The sequence below is a fragment of the Heloderma suspectum genome, chromosome Z (assembly GCF_057233095.1).
Source record: "Heloderma suspectum isolate Gila_16-S chromosome Z, 16-S_ref, whole genome shotgun sequence".
Classification (NCBI taxonomy): Eukaryota; Metazoa; Chordata; class Lepidosauria; order Squamata; family Helodermatidae; genus Heloderma; species Heloderma suspectum.
In genome coordinates, this window is record NC_139476.1 from 13,133,058 (window position 1) to 13,151,360 (window position 18,303).

Below are 18,303 nucleotides of genomic sequence, written 5' to 3' on the forward strand. Positions count from 1 at the left end.
CATGGTTCAACGACAACCCATACTCAACCTTTCAGTATGGGTTATCATGTTGTGTGAGCCTAGACACTGTGTCCGAACCCATCCCCGCAAACAAACCATGGTTTGTTAACCAGCTATAAACGACAAATAGCAACAGATGTTGTTTGCTTACAAAGTCTACCTCGTTTAAACCATGACTTGTCATGATGTCTGAACGCAGAACCGTGGCTTATTCCTGGTTTGTTTGTGTGGCTTTCTGCCCTGATACAGAAGCACCTGACAAGAGCAGTCTGAAAAAGAAAATGCTCTGAAGCTTGGCAAAATGGATGGGAGAGAAACCAGAAATAGGGAAAACACGCTGCGGTTTGTTTGCTTGTCTGCAAGACGATTCATGGCTAAAGCAACAAACCATGATTAACATAAACCATGGCGTAGTGTTCTGTACAAATGCAGCCACTGAACCATCTAAAATAAGGATTGCTGTGCTGGATTGGACCAATCTAGTCCAGCTGTTTATTCAACACCCAATTCTTGGAGGATAGACTGCCTTTGTGCATGGAAGGTTTATCTACCTCTCATGGCTGGACTGCAATTGGCCATAGCAGCCAGGAAACATGGGAGTTGCAGTCCAAGACATCTGGAAGACTGACCCATGGCGCCCTTTACAAGCAGCCCAGCCTCCTTAGGTGATCCACCAGAAACAGCTCTTTTGTCCGGCAACTGTCCATGCAGTTTCCTCTGCCCACCCCTAGTTTAAAAACCTCTCTTATTCCATCACTTTCCTAGACTGAAAGTGAAGCCTCCTAATAGCCTCATTAAAATTATAAATGTTCCTTCACATTTGGCTATAGTCCCTAAATGTACACTAAAAGGAGAAAAGGCAGTGGATATTGTCATGTTTTAAGGACAGCATGTGGAATGGATTTTCTTCTTAATATAAACTGGGGCTCACCAGGGTTTTGCCTTGAACCTATTAGCTGGCTACTGGTAACGCAGGAGCAAGTCTCACTAAGGCTGTAATCCTATATATGCACTTACTTGGGGATACGCCCCATTGAACTCAGCAGGGATTACTTACACAGGCTTGCACAGTGAGTTGGAACGTATAGACTGCAGTCCATATAGGTCAAGGGTGTAGAACTTTAGGCCTGGGGGGTCAAATCTAGCCCTCCCCCCAACCATTGGGTGGTCTCCTGGCCTTTGTGCATAAGGTAAAATATGCCGGCATTTTGGAGAACTTCTCCCAAATGGAATTTGGCCCTCTGGCTGAAAGAGGTCCAGTACCCCTGATATAGGTGGCTATAACAGAGTGATCTCAAATTATAAGTAATCCCTCTCTTTGGCTCTCATTCAATATCCAGATTTTTAAAACCCAAACAACCCCCCCGCCTCACCGTATAACATTCCTTTGCATTTCTATATGGGTTTTTTTAACATTAAAATAATTTCATACATGCAGTCTGCAATCCTAGATATATTGTGTACTTTTGGGTTTAATTTTTGTGAACCGCCCAGAGAGCTTTGGCTATTGGGCAGTATAGAAATTAAATAAATAAATAAATAAAATTTTAGAAAAATATTCACCATGATGGGTTTTACATGCATAAGATTGCCCTTCCAGAGGAGGAACTGTGTTATGCCGCAATCCTATACATGTCTACTCAGAAATATGCCCCATTCTGTTCAGTTTGATTTTGTACTCTGTGCTTCACCTCACTAGAATTCCCAGAGCAGTTTACAAACCAAACATACATAAATACATTTTTTAAAACAATCATATAACAACATTAAAAACAAACACCACCTAGCAGTAAACACACACACACACACACACACACACAAAACACAGACATACCAGTGGATGCTGAAAGACTTTGGAGAATAAAATACCTTTGCCTGGCATCTAAATGATAGTAAAGATGATGCCAAGCAAACCTCTTTGGGGAGAGTATTCTACAACTGGGAGGCCACCACAAAGAAGGCCTGTCCTCAGGTAGCCACCTGCCTCATCTCAGCATCCGCATGGTACCTTTAGTAGCCCATCCCCAGTTGATCTTCATGTTTGGGCAGGGGTGGATGGAGACATGCAGCCCTTCAGATAAGTTAATATTGATTTTTTATTTTTAGTATCTCTGTAGAGCTGTTCTGAAACCAACCCAGCGGTTTACAAAGAATTCAGAAGATAAAAACCCTAATCAAAGAAAAATGTAGTAAAACATTAAAAAACAACCTTATTTTATTTATTTAGTACATTTTTATATCACCCAATAGTCGAAGCTCTCTGGGTGGCTCACAACAATTAGAACCATAGCATACAACATAAACATTTTAAAATTGAAAACTACAGTATAAAATAAAATAAAAAACATAATAAAACCTAGCAGCAATTCAAAGATTGAAAATACAGTAACATATTGAAAAACGACAGAAACTCAAAGACTGAAATGTTTGGGAAAATAAGGTTTTTACCTGGCGCCGGAAAGAATACAATGTAGGCATCAGGTGAGCCTCTCTGGGAAGCTCATTCCACAACCAGGGTGCCACAGCAGAAAAGGCCCTCTTCTTAGTAGCCACCCGCCTCTCTTCCTTTGGGGCTCCTGGATGAGGACCGCTGAGGATGGTTTTAGGGTCCGGGCAGATGTATATGGGAGGAGACGCTCCTTCGGGTAACCTGGCCCCAAGCCGTTTAGGGCTTTGAGTGTTAACACCGGCACCTTGAATTAGGCCAGAGATGGACTGGCTGCCAGTGCAGATGGAAACGTAAGAAAACTGTAACAAAGCCAAGTGAAAAAGATGGCCCCCTTCCTGAACGCAGAGAGAACGGAGACTTGTCTCAGCTGCAGAGTGGAAATATTCCAGAGTTTGGGAGCAGCAGAGGAGAAAGCCTTTTCCCACTTGCCTGACAAGTGGGCCTCTGTCTCCAAAGAGCCTCTCCTGCTGATCTTCATGACCGAGCAGGTTCATACCAAGAGAAGTGGTCCCTTCTGTAGCCCCAATCCAGCCAGCCTACCCAGAAGGATAGGAACGCAGGAAGCTGCCTCATACTGGCTGAGAGCCTTGGTCCATGTGGTCCAGTATTGCTGACCCTAAGTGGCAGCAGTGTCTCTCCAGGATTTCGGGCAGGAGTTTTCCCAGCCCTACCTGGAGATGCTGGGGATTGAAACCTGGGACTTTCTGCGTAAAAAGCAGGGGCTCTACCGCTGTGCTACAGCCCTGCCCCAAGGATACCATGGTATTTAAAGCTGCCTCATCTCTTTCCTAAAGGAGGTAATCCAAAGCGGTTTCTGTCCCAAACCCCAGCTTCAAACCTGGCTGAAATGGATCCAGAAAATCCATTTTATCCAGGATTTCTTGAAGCTGCACTGCTCAAGCACCTTGACAGGGGAGGGGATATTAGCCACTGGACATCATACCATGTAGGTCCAGGGAGGGATTCTTCAAACGTGGCTGTACATCTGTAAACATAGGATTGCGGCCTCAGCCAGTTGCAAGCAAAAATGACACAGAGTTGGCTCACAATTCTAAACTCACAACATCATTGTAAACAGTTCTGCCTAAACCTCTATAGAAGTGCACACTTAAAGACTAACAGATGCATGATGGCAGAAGGTTTTATGGACCAGAATCGGCTAGAGCTCACAGACTAGGATTATGCTTAGTATCCTCTGAGCCCGCTGCCTTCACAACGGCCCTGTAAGGTCAGCACATCCCCAAGGTTCGTCTGTGTTTAACAAGACATAAATTGCAATGTAAAAACTTAAATCCCAAATCTAGGAAGAAATGAAGAAATTTGTTCGTCCTTAACAGCCTCTCGCCCTGCCCTTTCCTAAAAACGGCAAGCTGAGTGGATGTGATCAGTGTCGAAATAGTTTCAATTTAGGGTTAGCTTCTTAAAAGCTAAAACTAAACTGAAACTATTTCTTTCCTGGTTTTCTACAATGAGTATTCAAAAAAGCAGCTTGCAGAACCAAGAGAAAAATATATCCAGGTAAGATTTTAAAAAATGACATCCTGATTAGAAATAAAGCGACCGATATGTTTGTTGACAAAGCCCAAAATACAAAACTGGGCATTAAAATATATGTAACAGATGTCAAAACAAACAATGATGCATGAGCTAATTTTTTATTGTTGTTCTTTCCCCCCAGTTTGATTTGACTGCTTCTAGTCTAGGGTGTTGCATTTTTAATACCTATATGTATAATAAAATATGCATTTAAAATGTCACCTTTTCTTAATATTCCCTGCTTGCATTCCACAGATCTATCTTCCTATCCCTTTAAACAGTCCCTGTTGCAAAAGCGTTGGGGGGCGGAAGTTAGGCTGACAGGCTGTGAGTAACAGCCCAGGCAGCCTATAACGTCAGCATTCTATGGTCAGCTGAGCCAGTGTGGGAGCTGAGGGGGCGGGGCTGGAAAAGGGATCATTCCTGGGACCAGGTGAGTATCTTGCAAGGGGGGGTAGATAGTGACTAGAAATGGGGAGGGGGAATCTCGGAGGTTGATGCAGTTGTGGGGGGCTGGAACGGGCAGCTGCAAAGACTTTGCAACCTGGAGAGAACAGTCCTTTCCAGATTAGCTCCCCCCCCCCCCCCCGCCGCTTTAAACTTTCGACTCTTGCTCTCTTTTTGCAAATTTGGGGAGCGAGGAGATCCGTGTTTTGAGCTCAGCTCGGGGCTGAACTTTTCTTAGCCTGTGGTCCATGCTGCCGTGAGGCAAGCAAGGAAAAGGGGGATGTCCAGGGTCTGGTGCTGGTCATGCTGGATTTATTTTATTTTATTTTATTTTTTTCCTTAGCTGTCAAGTTAAGTGGAAGGCTTAGGGATTAAAGTCTGAAGCTGGGAGCCCTGCCAAGAGAGTGTGTGGGGGGAGGGATGTCGTTATTTAAGACCGTCCCACATTACTCTTCCCCCACCCCTCATGACGAAGCTTGCTTTTAAATCCATCACAAATCTTCCTTCCTTTTTTGTTCAGGTGTCTCTATTTCTTTCAATCTCTCTCTCTCTCCACTCCTGACACATATATTGCTTCCAAGCCTCACAGTGCAGATTAGCTCAGATCTATGGCGGTGCAAGTTTTCCTGGACCAGCTCCAGATCAGTCCAACTGGCCCGTGAAAGCTTCTGCCACAATAAGTCTCCTAGTCCTCAAGGAGGAGAAACAACAACTCTGCTGTTTTGGCTGCATCAGACTTTAACGCCAGTACTCCTCTAATGTTATTGCTTCTAATTTCACTGGGGTTTCTCAATGTTCCACCCATCCTCTTTCAGCTTCCATTTGCGACCTAGATCCGAAGTGTGTTTACTCTGAAACTGGCCTCCACAGAGTCCTGTGGGGATTAGTTCCTACTAATTGCATGCAAGATCACAGTCTTCTGCCCTGATCCTAAAGCTATTTACTAAAAAAGCAAATCTTGAATTTATTGGGGCTTACTTCAGAGTAAACCCATTTTGGGATCAGGCTGTTAAACTTTGCTTACCATCTTCTCTGAGCTGTGTGTGTGTATCAGTTTGTATATATTCACAGGATGTTGTTATTAAAGGGCAAGGTAAAATATAATTTAATAAGATTATTAGAATGTGCAGAGTGTTAGTCCTTATAGCAGACTTCCCCAACCTGGTGACCTCTGGAGATTTTGGACTTCACTTCCCATCAACCCCAGCCAACATGGCCAGTGGTTGGGGATGCTTCAAGGTGTAGTCCTAAATATCTGGGAGGTACCAGGTTTGGGAAGACTGCTTTACAGCTATCTTGTGAAGTAAGTCAGTATTAATTGTCTCCGTAGGCCAGAAATTTGGGGGGGTTGCTGAGAGTGAGAATAGATTGGTTAAAGTTCATGCATGGCAGAGGCTAGATTTGCACTGGTGACTTTGTGATGCGTAGCTCAGTCTGCTAGCCACTGTGCTTTTCACCTTAGCTCTTTGAAACCTGCCAGATGTTTTGCAGTCTCCTCTGTTGTTTTGTCTTCACGACATGACTCCTATTCAGACTTGCAAAACCTTCTTTGCAAGTCTCTAGTCCACAATATGCCTCTTGCAGATCAGTTATCGGCCTGAAACCTTTCTCCAGCTTTTCCTGTCTGGTCACTGAGAGATGATGTTTGCTCCAAATGCGTAGCAGTTTACAATCCTGCTCTTTTTTTCTTTTCTTTTTTTTGCCTTACCTAGGAAAAACTGAAGCAGACAGTCGGGGCTTGCCAAGGTCCTGCTAACCAGACCTTGGTGTTCCCTTTCCCCCACTTGAACGGTCAGCCCCTTTGCTTCTGGGATTAGGTTTTCTGCGCTCCTCACTACTGCCTTTAAAGCATACGAATAGGATCCGCAACACTGTCAAGATTCTCTTGCTGGATCAGACCAAAGGTCCATCTAGATGCAAGGCATAAAGGATTTTCCTCTGACGTTTGTCCTCATTAGCTGGATATTCAAAGATTGACTGCCTCTGAACATGGAGTCTCCCTCCAGCTGGTAGACCACCTTCTCCCATACAAGCCTACCCAGGTTTTAAGATCTTCAGGGGAGGACCTTCTCTCGGTCCCACCACCATCAGAGGCATGTCTGGTGGGGATGCGAGACGGGGTCTTCTCGGTGGCTGCTCCCAGCCTTTGGAACTACTTGCTGAGGGAGGCTAGGTTGGTCCCCTCTGTTGTCCTTCCACTGGCAGGCAAAGATGTTCTTATTCAGGGAGGCATTTGGCATGTAAGTGGTCTGTTTGTTGCTGAAAAACAGTGTTTAGCCTTGAGAAGAGAAGACTGAGGGGAGATATGATAGCGCTCTTCAAGTACTTGAAAGGTTGTCACAGAGAAGAAGGCCAGGATCTCTTCTTGATTATCCCAGAGTGCAGGACACGGAATAATGGGCTCAAGTTACAGGAAGCCAGATTCCGACTGAACATCAGGAAAAACTTCCTGAGTGTCAGAGCAATACGGCAATGGAACCAATTACCTGGGGAGGTGGTGGGCTCTCCCACACTGGAGGCCTTCAAGACGAGGCTGGACAGCCATTTGTCAGGGATGCTCTGACTTGGATTCCTGCATTGAGCAGGGGGTTGGACTCGATGGCCTTGTAGGCCCCTTCCAACCCTACTATTCTATGATTCTATGATTCTATGAAAGGGAGGGCGGTTAATTGCATGGGTGCTGTTTATTTCTTTAATTGTTGTATTTTTCATTTGTTTTTAAGTTATGTTTTAACAATGGGCTGTCTTGAGCGCCATTTTTCTTGTTTTGGGGGTGGAAAGATGGGATATAAATAAGACAAATAAAATAACTAAATAGTAGCAGCCATCATGACTAATACATGCCAAACCAGATTACCCTGAGAACAGCACCAGCAGGGCGTGAACGGAGGCACTTTTCCCCATCACGTGTCCCCAGCACCTGGTATTCTGAGGTCTTTTACCTCTGAATATTGATGGTTCCGTGTAAAAATAGACATATTGGGCAAAGAGCTGCTGTTAAACTTGTGTGGGTTAGTCTCACCTTTTATTTTCTTTTTTTAAAGCCATATCAGCTAGTTACTGTTGCTAGATCTTGTAGCAAGGAGTTCCGTAAGTTTAATGACATGTTGTGCAACGGCTTCCTGTTGTTTGTGAACCACATCTCTTGACAGTGAGTTACCTTGGGTGATTCCGCACAGAATGGGGAGTGGGACCAAGGAAAGGGGATGATCTGTGTGGGATTATCCTGGCTCAGATGAGCTGGAGGGGGGGCGGTGTTTATGTGTAGGTTTACAAGGTATGTGGATGTCTGAAGTTGGGGGAACGTTTCTCAAACCAAGCTTCACCTAGAATTCAGAACTAGGAAAAAGAAAAGAAAAGCGAAGAGTTGAGTAATATATTACATTAAAAAAATGAAGGCTTGGGAATATCTGGAAAAATTTGACACCCCCCCCCCCACTTTTTCTGATTTTTTTCCTGTGACAAAAAAGTCCTTGGGAAAAAAACTAATTTTTACATTATTTTTCGGGAGGGGGGGTCCCACTTCCCCCCGCCCCAGGCCTTCATGTCTCTAATTAAAATACAATGAAATAAAACAAAAATGACAAAAAAGTCCAAGTCATATTATTGCATAAATCTTCACCCGTGACAGAAGGGTATCCCAGTACATGGTGCTCGAACCCATCTGGTGTTTTGGCTAGAGAGGAACTGCCAGCATTCCTGGCTATTGGCGATGCTGGCAGAGGCTTCTGGGAGCTGAAGTCCAAAACCTCTGGAAATCTACCTTCTGGTCAGCCTTGGGCCAGCGGCCTACTTTCAGATTTTAGCTGAGCCATGGAGCGTGCAACAAGACCTTAATCCAATGGTGCAAGTTCTCTCTCTCTCTCTCTCTCTCTCTCTCTCTCTCTCTCTGTTTCTAGCCTACCTCACAGGATTGCCATGAGGATAAAATGAGCACGCACGCACACACCACGCTTTTGGGAACAAACAGGCAGGATAAAAATCTAGTTCATTTTAGAATAATCGACATCTTTAATCTTGTTGGGCTGATGCAACAACCCGCGGGGATCCCGCCACCCCAGCAGACGGTCGATTAATGCTGGGGCACGACCCAACCAAACCTGTTTTCCTGGAGGTGTTGCCTTCCTCGGGGCTTGGGTGTTTCGTTCCCTGCTCCCTGGTGGAGCTGACAGTGATCCTTCAACCCCCACGTGCTTAAAGCTGAGTTAAGGGCAAATGTGAAACAGCCATATCCTCTGGTGATGGGGAGATGGTTGGCGCGACAGAAGTATGGAAGTGGCGCCTGCTTGAACTTCTAGGTAGGCTTTCAACCCCTCTTTTTAATAAGTAGGACAGCAAAGAAGCAGGTGAAGCATCAAGTCATAAATGAGAAAGGTCCCAGGTACGAATGCTACCTTTTGATGCATTTTAAAATGGCATTGTTAGCTGTCTTGAGCATTTTTTTAATAAAAAGTCAGAAGGTGCAGGCTTTGATAGATAAATAAATAAATGATAATTGCCTTTGCTGCAAACTTGCACAGTAACTTTAAGCATGCCTCTCCCTGCCTCCCAATCGCTCGTATAGTGTCAGTCCCCCCACCTGCAGTGTGAGGATAATAATATTCACGGGGGGTGGAAATTTTTCCACAGCTATATTTTTTTCTGTAGAAAATAGTTTCATTCATAGGAACTGACTCGTTCATGAAATTAATCAGCAACATAACGAACGAACACACTGGCTCGGTTTACATGTAACTATAACCCAGGATTTTAGCCACGGGAACAGCTAAGCAAACCACCGTCCTTCTATCTGTGGCTTGATTAATGTTATCTACTTATCTCTCCTGCTGCAAGCCTGTGGTTTGTTCTTGGGTTCTTTCTCTGGAACGGAAGACACAGCACTAGTCAAATCTAATCAGAGTTATAACTAACTCTTTTGAGATGACTGTTCCTAGGGAGCAAATGTATACACACACTTTTTTTCCAGGCATGCTAAATTTTGTATGTTTTCAGCAGTTTCATTCCCCCCCCCCCAAAATAAAACTTTTGATTTGCTTGACTCCACCATTGAAGCTACACTAAAGCTTCAGTCCTGTACACACTTACCTGGGAGTAAGTGCCATTGAATGCTGTGGGGCTTACTTTTGTAGGCTTGCCTAGGATTGCGCTGTAAGTCCATTTCTTTATTTTTTTCTTCCGCTGTTCAAATAATTCAGTTCATCTCTTTGGGGCTGTTGGAACTAACCTTTTCAAATATTTACACAGCATGTCAAATTAACATGACATGCTTTTTTAAACACAGTTTTCAAATGAACTTGCTAAGTCAGATCTTGATTTTTAGGGCAGTGGAAAACTGATTTCTGATTTCAGACTTGTCCAGATAACCTACATCATTGGTTTCACCGTACAGGGATGTTGTATAAGATAGCTGAGATAATGCACACCAGACTTTTCCAACTGGGTGCCTTCCAGAAGAATTGCTGTCCAGCCCACTTGGAAGCCACCCTTTTGGGAAAGACTGATGTTCACAAAGCACTTTGCCCAGAAAGCACCACCAAAACGCTGAATGTTGTGATGGATTGGGAGTCCCAACAGGTTGCTAATGCCTGAAGTCTTTGTTATCCTCCACTGTAATTTTGGTATTTCCTTTTTTTCTCATAGTGGGGGTGACAGAAAATAACGACAACACAGCGTGTCATGTTTTTCCAAAGCAACTGACCTGTGTTCTGTTTTGTTTTCCTTCCTTTCAAAGAGGTGTTACTCTGTCAGCCTTCCCCCTGCAGATGTGTCACACTAGAGCTCCCATCAGCCATGCTGGCTGGGTGATGGGAATTGTAGTCCAACACATCTGAAAGGCAGTAGGTTGGGGAAGGCTGCCCTGTGTTGCTTCCAAGATCTGTATTTTCAAGACTTCTTGGCATTAACAAAAACAAAAGCACTGAACTAGAACTGGTTTTGGGTTCACGGTGGCTTAGTGGTTAAGATGCTGAACTGCAGACCGGAAGGTCGGCAGGACAGCAGTTCGAGACCCAAGTGCCGCGTGACGGAGTGAGCTCCCGTCTTCATTCCCAGCTCCTGCCAACCTAGCAGTTCGAAAGCAAGAAATTGCAAGTAGATAAATAGGTACCGCTTCAGCAGGAAAGGTAACAGCGTTCCGTGCACCTCGGTGTTCAGTCATGCCGGCCACGTGACCACGGAAGCATCTTCGGACAGCGCTGGCTCTTCGGCTTCGAAATGGAGATGAGCACCACACCCTAGAGTCGGACACGACTGATTGGGGACACCTTTACCTTTACCTTTAGAACTGGTTTTAAAGCCTGCTTGCTTTCAGATGTTTCTAACTTCAAGGAACTTTTTTTATGTAGCTCTGTCAGCTGAGAACTCCAGGAGTTTCTGGGATATATTCAAATCCTTCCTCTCTCCCCCTCCCCCATGCCTTTCTGCACAGGACCCATATTCTTCCCCTTTTGTGTCATGCCTCCATCTCCCTTCCTTCTCTCTGTTATATCTCCTATGTCAAATTTTACATTGCAGGCTTCTTCGGGCAGAGCCTGTGTTGTTCTTGTCGTTATTCTGTACAGCATCTGTGCACATCTTTTGCACTCTGTCAGCAATAATATTCTACGCTGCAACCCTCAGCATACGCCGTGTCTTTCAGAACTCTCTGGTTACCCTCCTTGCGCAGCTGTGCATTGCAGGGGAAGAAAACTAAAATGATCCAGGGGCTGGAGCATCTCCCTTACAAGGGAAGGAGGAAAAAGGAGGGTCAGGGGAGACATGAGAGAGGTCCACGAAATTATGCATGGTGTGGAGAATGTGGAGAAGGAGATGGTTTTCTCCTTCCTTCGAAACACTAGAACCCAGTGGGGTCGTCCCATAAAGCTGTATGGTGGGAGATTCAGGACAGATCAAAGGAAGGACTTTTTCACACGGTGCGTGGTTAAACGTCTTCACACAGTGCATAGTTGAACTGTGGAACTCACTACCACAGGAAGTAGTGATGGCCACTCATTTGGATGGCTTTAAAAGGGAGACAAATTCCTGGAGGAGAAGGCTCTCAGTGGCTACTAGTCCTGATGGCTCTGTGCTACCTCCAGCACCAGAGGCAGTCTGCCTGTGTACACCAGTTGCTGGGGAATATCGGCAGGAGGGTGCTGTTGCGCTCATGCCCTGCTTGTGGGTTCCTCGTTGACAGCTGGTTGGCCGCTGTGTGAATAGAACACTGGACAAGATGGACCCTTAGTCTGATCCAGCAGGGCTCTTCTGATGTTCTGAAGATGAGCCTCAGAAGGGAAGGGTGTCTCCCAAGAAAGCATCTCCAAAATTCAGCTTATTTAATTTAATTTAATTTATTTATTTCTATACTGTCCAATAGCCGAAGCTCTCTGGGTGGTTCACAGAAACTCGTAATTAATTTGCTGAATTCCCCACTTCACGATGTAGCTTCTGTCACTGGCTTAGATGGCTTTGAACATCGTCTATGGGGTGCTGAACCTCAGGCCTGTGAGCGAAATCTGACCCGCTGGATGCCCTAGATGGATACCCCGCCTTCCCCCCAAATTCTGTTCATTTAGTGGATTCCCAGCTTTCACATGTTTCCCCCCAATTCTAAAGGGTTCGAATGCTTCTCCTAAGTCTTAGTTACTTATAGTAGGAGCTTCGAGCAAAAATATGCCCCCCCACCATCCCTGGAACATGGGCCCCAGGAGCTTCTCTGGAATTCAGTTTGGTCCTTGGGCTGAAAGAGGTTCAACACCCCTGGATTGGACAGCTTGACAGATAAGGAGAGGGCTGTATCTGTGGCTGTTAGCTATCCATCGGTGGATAAATGGACCCTCTATCGCATAGCACTCTTATGTTTATTTTTAATCTTATTAAGAAACTCTTGGACGGGAGCGGACAGAGGGTACATCTCTGGGCGACTTCCAGTAGATCATCAAGGGTTTCCGACTCCCCATGGTTTAACAATAGTGACAATGAGAACCCTTTCTTCCCTCCTGAATTCGGTTGCTGAAATCAAGGAAGCCGGGGGGCCGGGGGTGGGCAAACCATGCAGAGTTGAGCTCTGGAATTCACTTCCACAAGATTCCCGAAGGCCAGCAACTCGGACGGCTTTAAAAGCGGATGAGACAAATCCATGGAGGAGGAGAAAGCTATCAACGGCGACTAGTCCCGATGGCTGTATATTACCTCCAGTGTTCGAGTCGGTATATTTCTGGATGAATACCAGTTGGTGGGGAACGTGGGTGGGAGGGTGCTGTTGCACTGCTTGTGAGGCTCCCGTTGGGGCATTTGGTCAGCCATGGTGGGAACAGAATGCTGGACTAGAGAGGCTGTGGGTCTGATTGAACAAGGCTCTTCCCCACCTTGAAATTCATGATTCAGCTTTCTCCCTCAATGACAGAACAAGCTCGCCCGTATGAGTTTCCTACTTCTTGCAGGAAGCGCTCCTGAAAGAGGGACGGCCTGAACGCATTAGGAGCGGGCGGCTCTGGTCCAGTTTGATAGCGAGTGGGACAGGACAGCCTCTTCACCTGGCTCTCTGCCCTCCCTTCTCTTTGCAGCTTGGCTGATCTGTTGCCTGCCGGCACCATGGCTTCTGGAGGGGAAGGCCCAGACAACATTTCTGCAGATTGGGCAGGCACCAGCCTCCTTGACCTGACCTCCCCTGAGCTGAGCAAAGCCGACTCCTCCATGATGGACAGCGGGGAAGATTTTGAAGTCCTGGATGACGATGAGGAGGCAGACGGGGACTTGAGCGGGCTGCCCCCGCTGGAAGATGTCCCAGCCAGCAAGGCTAAAGAAGAGAGCGAAGGAGATGCATTGGAGCATCCTCTCAAGGAGGGGTCGGAGGCTACGCAAGAGTGGCTTGACGTATTGGGTAAGAGCCTGTTTTGCTCTCGAATCCACCCCCTGTATGCCCCCGTCCTTTTTGAGTATTCCAGCCTCCTTCCCTCCCCCTCCGAATTGCCCTCGCTACACAGGCTGAAGAATCCGTCTAGCAAAAGTACAGAAGATTGGAGACAGAGAGGCAAATATCTCCTCTGCCATTCCTCCCGCCCTGACAGCTTCAAGCCGTCAGGGCATCAGAATCTCAATCTTCCGAGCAGCGAGGACACAATCGATAGGATCATGCCCTAAGTGTGCTTTATTCCCCCCCACCCCCAATATTGTGTATTGGGATAAAAGAACAACATGGGGTACTTTTTTTTTTTTAGCATTATAATTTACTAAATGCAGATAAAATAAATAAGCTAGCTTAGATCGCTCTCTAGCACACCAGAAAAATTTCTGATGCAAACTGAATTTCCCCTTGGTTCAAGTTACCTTGTGTAGAAATATCCTGTTTTGCATAGGAAAATGTTCGAATTCAGAATTTCCCGGGAAACCTGTCTGCAATATCCTTTTCAAGAATATGTCAAAGGGGGTGGGGGGCAGGGGGGGCAGGACCGGACCTATGCACTGTATACCAAATACGTTGGCTTCAGTCCTCAGGTTGTCACTCTCTGATGAGTTTCTCTCCACTTGTCCTGTCCTAGGGAGCGGTTTGCTGAAGAAGAAAGTCGTTGTAGCAGGTCAGGGCCGAGAGAGCCGGCCAGTCAAAGGCCAGGATGTAACCGTACGGCTTACAGCCACGCTGGAGGACGGTATGGTGGTAGAAGAGGACCCCGAACTCACCTTCACGTTGGGAGACTGTGACGTCATCCAGGTAGGTGTACGCAGCTGAGGAAAACAACCCCAGCCATGCATGGTCTCCACCCCCAGCAACAAATAGTCTTTCTACCCCACTGACCACCGAAAGAATGAGGGCTAGAAACTTGTTTTTCAGTTTCACCAGATTTTAAATGGAAGCGAGCATTGGCTGGCTCATAAGAATCGGTTGCTGAGGGCTGTTTACAGGGAAAGGCGAGAGTCACACAAGCTGTCCTTCGGGCAGAATCATGGCTATACTACAGCCCTTTCCCCAATTCTGACAGCTGTGTAGGTTAGCTTGAAGGCTTTGCTATATCAAATGAAGGGGTATTCCAACCTGTGCAAAGCTGGATCTGTTCACAAGTAACAATAATAACATAAAAATAATACTACTTTGACTGGCAACAGCTTTCCCATTTCCTGCTACCTGATCTCTTATATACACACACACACACACACACCTCTTTTTAACCTGGGACCTTTTGCATGCAAAGCAAGTGCTGTACCACTGAGCATCTTTAGTCCTTCCACTAAAGATCAGGTAAGTTTCCAGTCCTCGTGATTCAAAATGATGGGCTGATTTAAATAGTGAGCTGCTTTACACCAGACCCGTTTGTCCATCTGCCTCGAACGTCCGCTCTGAGTGGTAGCAGGTCTCTAGGCTTTCGATATAGAAGGGGATCGAACCGGCAACTTTCTGCATGCACAGCAGATGCCCTGCGGCTGACCTGTGGTCCCCCAGTAAATCCGCTACCACCCCTCTAGTGAGGCTTCTGAGTAAGTTCAGCTTCTTTCTCTTCCCTGCAATAACCCAAATCATCTCCCCCCTGCCCCCGCTTTTCTCAGGCCCTGGATCTCTGCGTGCAGCTGATGGAGATGGGAGAGACAGCGCTTGTTATATCGGATGCGAAATATTGCTTCGGCCCACAGGGGAGGTACATGGGGAAGTGGAACGATGCCTTGATTTGACTTGGGGTGGGGGTGGGTGGGGAGGAGGCCTGTCAGCAAGTAGCTGTGACCCCCATGGTCAGAAGGGGTTCACCTCTGAGTACCCAAAACAGGAAGACAAAAATCAAGGAAGGGCTGTCGGCAACATGCCCAGCTTGTGGGCTTCTCGGTGGCGCCTGGGCTGGCTACTCTTTGGAGACAGGGTGTGGGACTAGATGGATCTCTGGCCTGATCCTGTAGGGCAACCTTTCCCAGGGTGGTACCTTTCAGTCTCATAATCCCACAGCCAGCTGGATATATGGGTTTATGGGCGGTGCAGGCTAACACGTCTGGAAGGCACCAGGCTGGAGAAGGCTGCCAAAGAGCAAGGGCGTTGAACCCCTTCTGGGCCGGGGGCCGCATTCCATTTCAGAGAAGCTCTTGGGGCCACATTCCAGTGGTGGGCGGGGCCAAAGGCAAAAGGGGTGGGACTAAATACTCACTGCCAGTCACTAAGCCTTAGGAGAAGCATTTCAGCCTTTTAGAATGAGGGGAGAACTGCTCAAAAGCTGGGAAGCCACCTAACAAACTCTGGTCAGGGGAAAGGGGTGGAGCCAGGGAAAGGGGGCATGACCATCTGGGGAACACTAGAGGGCCACATTGGGACCTCTGGAGGGTCTGATTTGGCCTGCAGTACTGAGTTTCTGTACCCCTCCCTTCAGGCTCTTCTTACATTCTTATTAAAAGGGGTCTTTCCAAGGCTAATAGCCACAATAGCCTTCATGGAAACTCCGTGTTCAGAGGCACTCTACCTTAGAATACCAGCAGGAGACAGTGGTTGCCCCCTGCTGGTGGGCTTCTCAGAGTTACCCACTTGGCCTCTGTGGCACACAGGAAGCTGGACATCTGGTAGCATCTAGCAGGACGTCTTCACGTGTCCCAGTGGGTCATGATAGTTAGGAGTAAAACCTCCATGCACTGTAGCAGCTGATCCATGAATACCAGATCTGGAGAGACACTGTGGGCCTTTTGGCCGTTAGGACCCCACGTGCTCCCCTTGGCTCCTCCCTTTGCTTTGGCCCTCTGATCCTGGTTAGTTCCCCCGTTGGGTCCAAAATGGGGAGCTCTGGTTTTTAATGTTGGTTTATTAACCAGGACTGTTAGCCACGGTTTACATGGGGTTTCAGATTCTAGGAAGTCAACCCTCACTAAACTAGGGTTCCCTGTTTAGGACCTAGCTGGGAACCAGAGCTTAGGTTAGCCAGGATCGGAGTCTGGAAGGAGGCAGCGGGACGGGGTGGACATGAGGGAGCAACACACATTTCTGGCTTGCTAAACTATGGTTCAGCAAGTTTATTTATTATATTTCTGTGCCACCCTATAGTCAAAGCCCTCTGGGCAGTTCACTAAATTAAAACCCTAAAATACAACATGATAAAAACAAAATATAACAGTTTTAAAAGTTTGAAACAGGATAACACCAGGGTAAAAACCAGCAGCAGGGCAAACACAATAAAAACACAATAACGCATTACAAAACTGACAGGCCAAAAAGCCTCAGAGAATAAAAAAGGTCTTTCCCTGGTGCTGAACAGATTAAATAGGAAGATAGGAAGCTGCCTTGTATGGAGTCAGACCCTGGGTCCATCTAGCCCAGTATGTCGACACTGACTGGCAGCAGTGGCTCTCCTGGGTTTCAGGGAGGCGTTTTTCCAGCCCTACCTGGAGTTGCTAAGGATCGAACCTGGGACCTTCTGCCTGCAAAGCAGGGGCTTGACCACTGAGCCACAACATAGGCGCCAAGTGAGGTTTTCTGGGGAGAATATTCCTAGGGTGCCACAGCAGAAAAGGCCCTCTGTTTAGTAGCCACCCACCTCAGCTGCTTTGGCAGGGCACCTGGATAAGGGCTTCTGAAGATGAACTTAGGGTCTAGGCAGGTATATATGGCAGGAGACGATCCCTTTGAATTGGTCCCAGAAATGGATTGGAAGCCAGTGCTGATCACAGAGCACTGGCATAGTAGCCGTATCAGCCAGTTTCTGTTAAGCACCTCGCTGCCCTATTGTGGACCAGCTGAGGTTTCTGAATCATTTCCAAAGGCATTGCAGTAATCCAAATGAGAGGTTGCCAGACGGTGGATGACTGTAGACAGGCTACCGCTGTCCAGTTTGGGTCATATTTGACATGTTAGCCCAAGCTGATAAAGGGTGGTCCGTGCCACCAAGACCACTTATGCTTGGGGATGTTACATCTGAAATGGGTCAGCGGGGAGGACTGCGTCACCTTCATGCGCTGCCTCTGGGCTCCCTAGAGGCATCTGGCTGGCCACTTGGAAACTAGACACTGGGCGAGACTGACTGTTGATTTGATCTGGAAAGGCCGTTCCCAGACTCTTCTGATTGGGGTGTTCTTTGTCTGTCTGAGCAGAAGCCCCAACATCCCTCCCGATGCGTCCCTAGCCCTTGAGATTGAGCTGCTAGCAGCACGGGACGCTCCTGATTTGGAACTCCTTAGCGGCAAAGAGAAAGCCGAGCTGGCGAATTGGAAGAGGGAGCGTGGCAACTTCCACTACCAGCGGGCAGATTACGTGCTGGCTATCAACTCCTACGACATCGCCCTCAAGGTCATCAGCTCCAGTTCTAAAGGTACCCGGTGGCCAGCTGAGAGGCTGGACAGGGGGAGAGATTGGTTGACACCAAGGGTCTCGCTAAATATTTGAGGACTAGCAGCTTGACTCTCCCCTCAAAAAACAGCAACACCCATAATCCTATCAGGCACTGTACATGCTTGTATACACTGATGGTGCGATATAAATACATCATAATAATGTACTTGAAATAAGACTGTGCCACTTACGAGATCTCCCCCTGACCGCTAAACACTTTGATGGAGATGCTTTTTGATTTATGTGTTGTTTAGCTGGGATGGTGGAGAGGAATCTGAGCCAGGGAGTTGCATTCACTTGCAAGAGGGAAGCAAGGGGCTATCAAAAGGAGAGAGAGTGTGTGTGTGTGTGTGTGTGCGCGCATATATATAAATGGTGTGTGTGTATTTATATGTGTGTGTGTGTGTGTATAGTTAGAGAGAGTTATATAGAGAGAAAGTTTTAGAGAGAGAGACAGTTTTATATATATATACAGAGAGAGAGAGAGAGAGAGTTATATATTGTGTATATATATATATATATATATATATAGAGAGAGAGAGAGAGAGAGAGAGGAGAGAGTTATATACACAGACAGAGAGAAAGAATTATATATATAGTTATATGT

General features: G+C 46.7%; 1 protein-coding gene across 7 annotated transcripts in view; it reads left to right on the forward strand.

Annotated features, from left to right (window-relative positions):
• Nucleotides 1-18,303, forward strand: part of FKBP8 (FKBP prolyl isomerase 8) — a 29,296-nt gene that overhangs the window by 2,033 nt on the left and 8,960 nt on the right. For 3 of the 7 annotated variants that reach the window (XM_084825600.1, XM_084825594.1, XM_084825593.1), the window contains exons 2-5: nucleotides 12,976-13,292; nucleotides 13,951-14,120; nucleotides 14,951-15,039; nucleotides 17,459-17,676. In XM_084825600.1, coding sequence (XP_084681726.1) covers nucleotides 12,976-13,292; nucleotides 13,951-14,120; nucleotides 14,951-15,039; nucleotides 17,459-17,676 — 794 coding nt within the window. Of the gene's footprint in view, nucleotides 1-3,845; nucleotides 3,968-4,386; nucleotides 4,419-12,975; nucleotides 13,293-13,950; nucleotides 14,121-14,950; nucleotides 15,040-17,458; nucleotides 17,677-18,303 lie in introns of those variants that run through there. The other 4 variants (XM_084825599.1, XM_084825598.1, XM_084825596.1 and 1 more) reach the window with 3 other exon arrangements.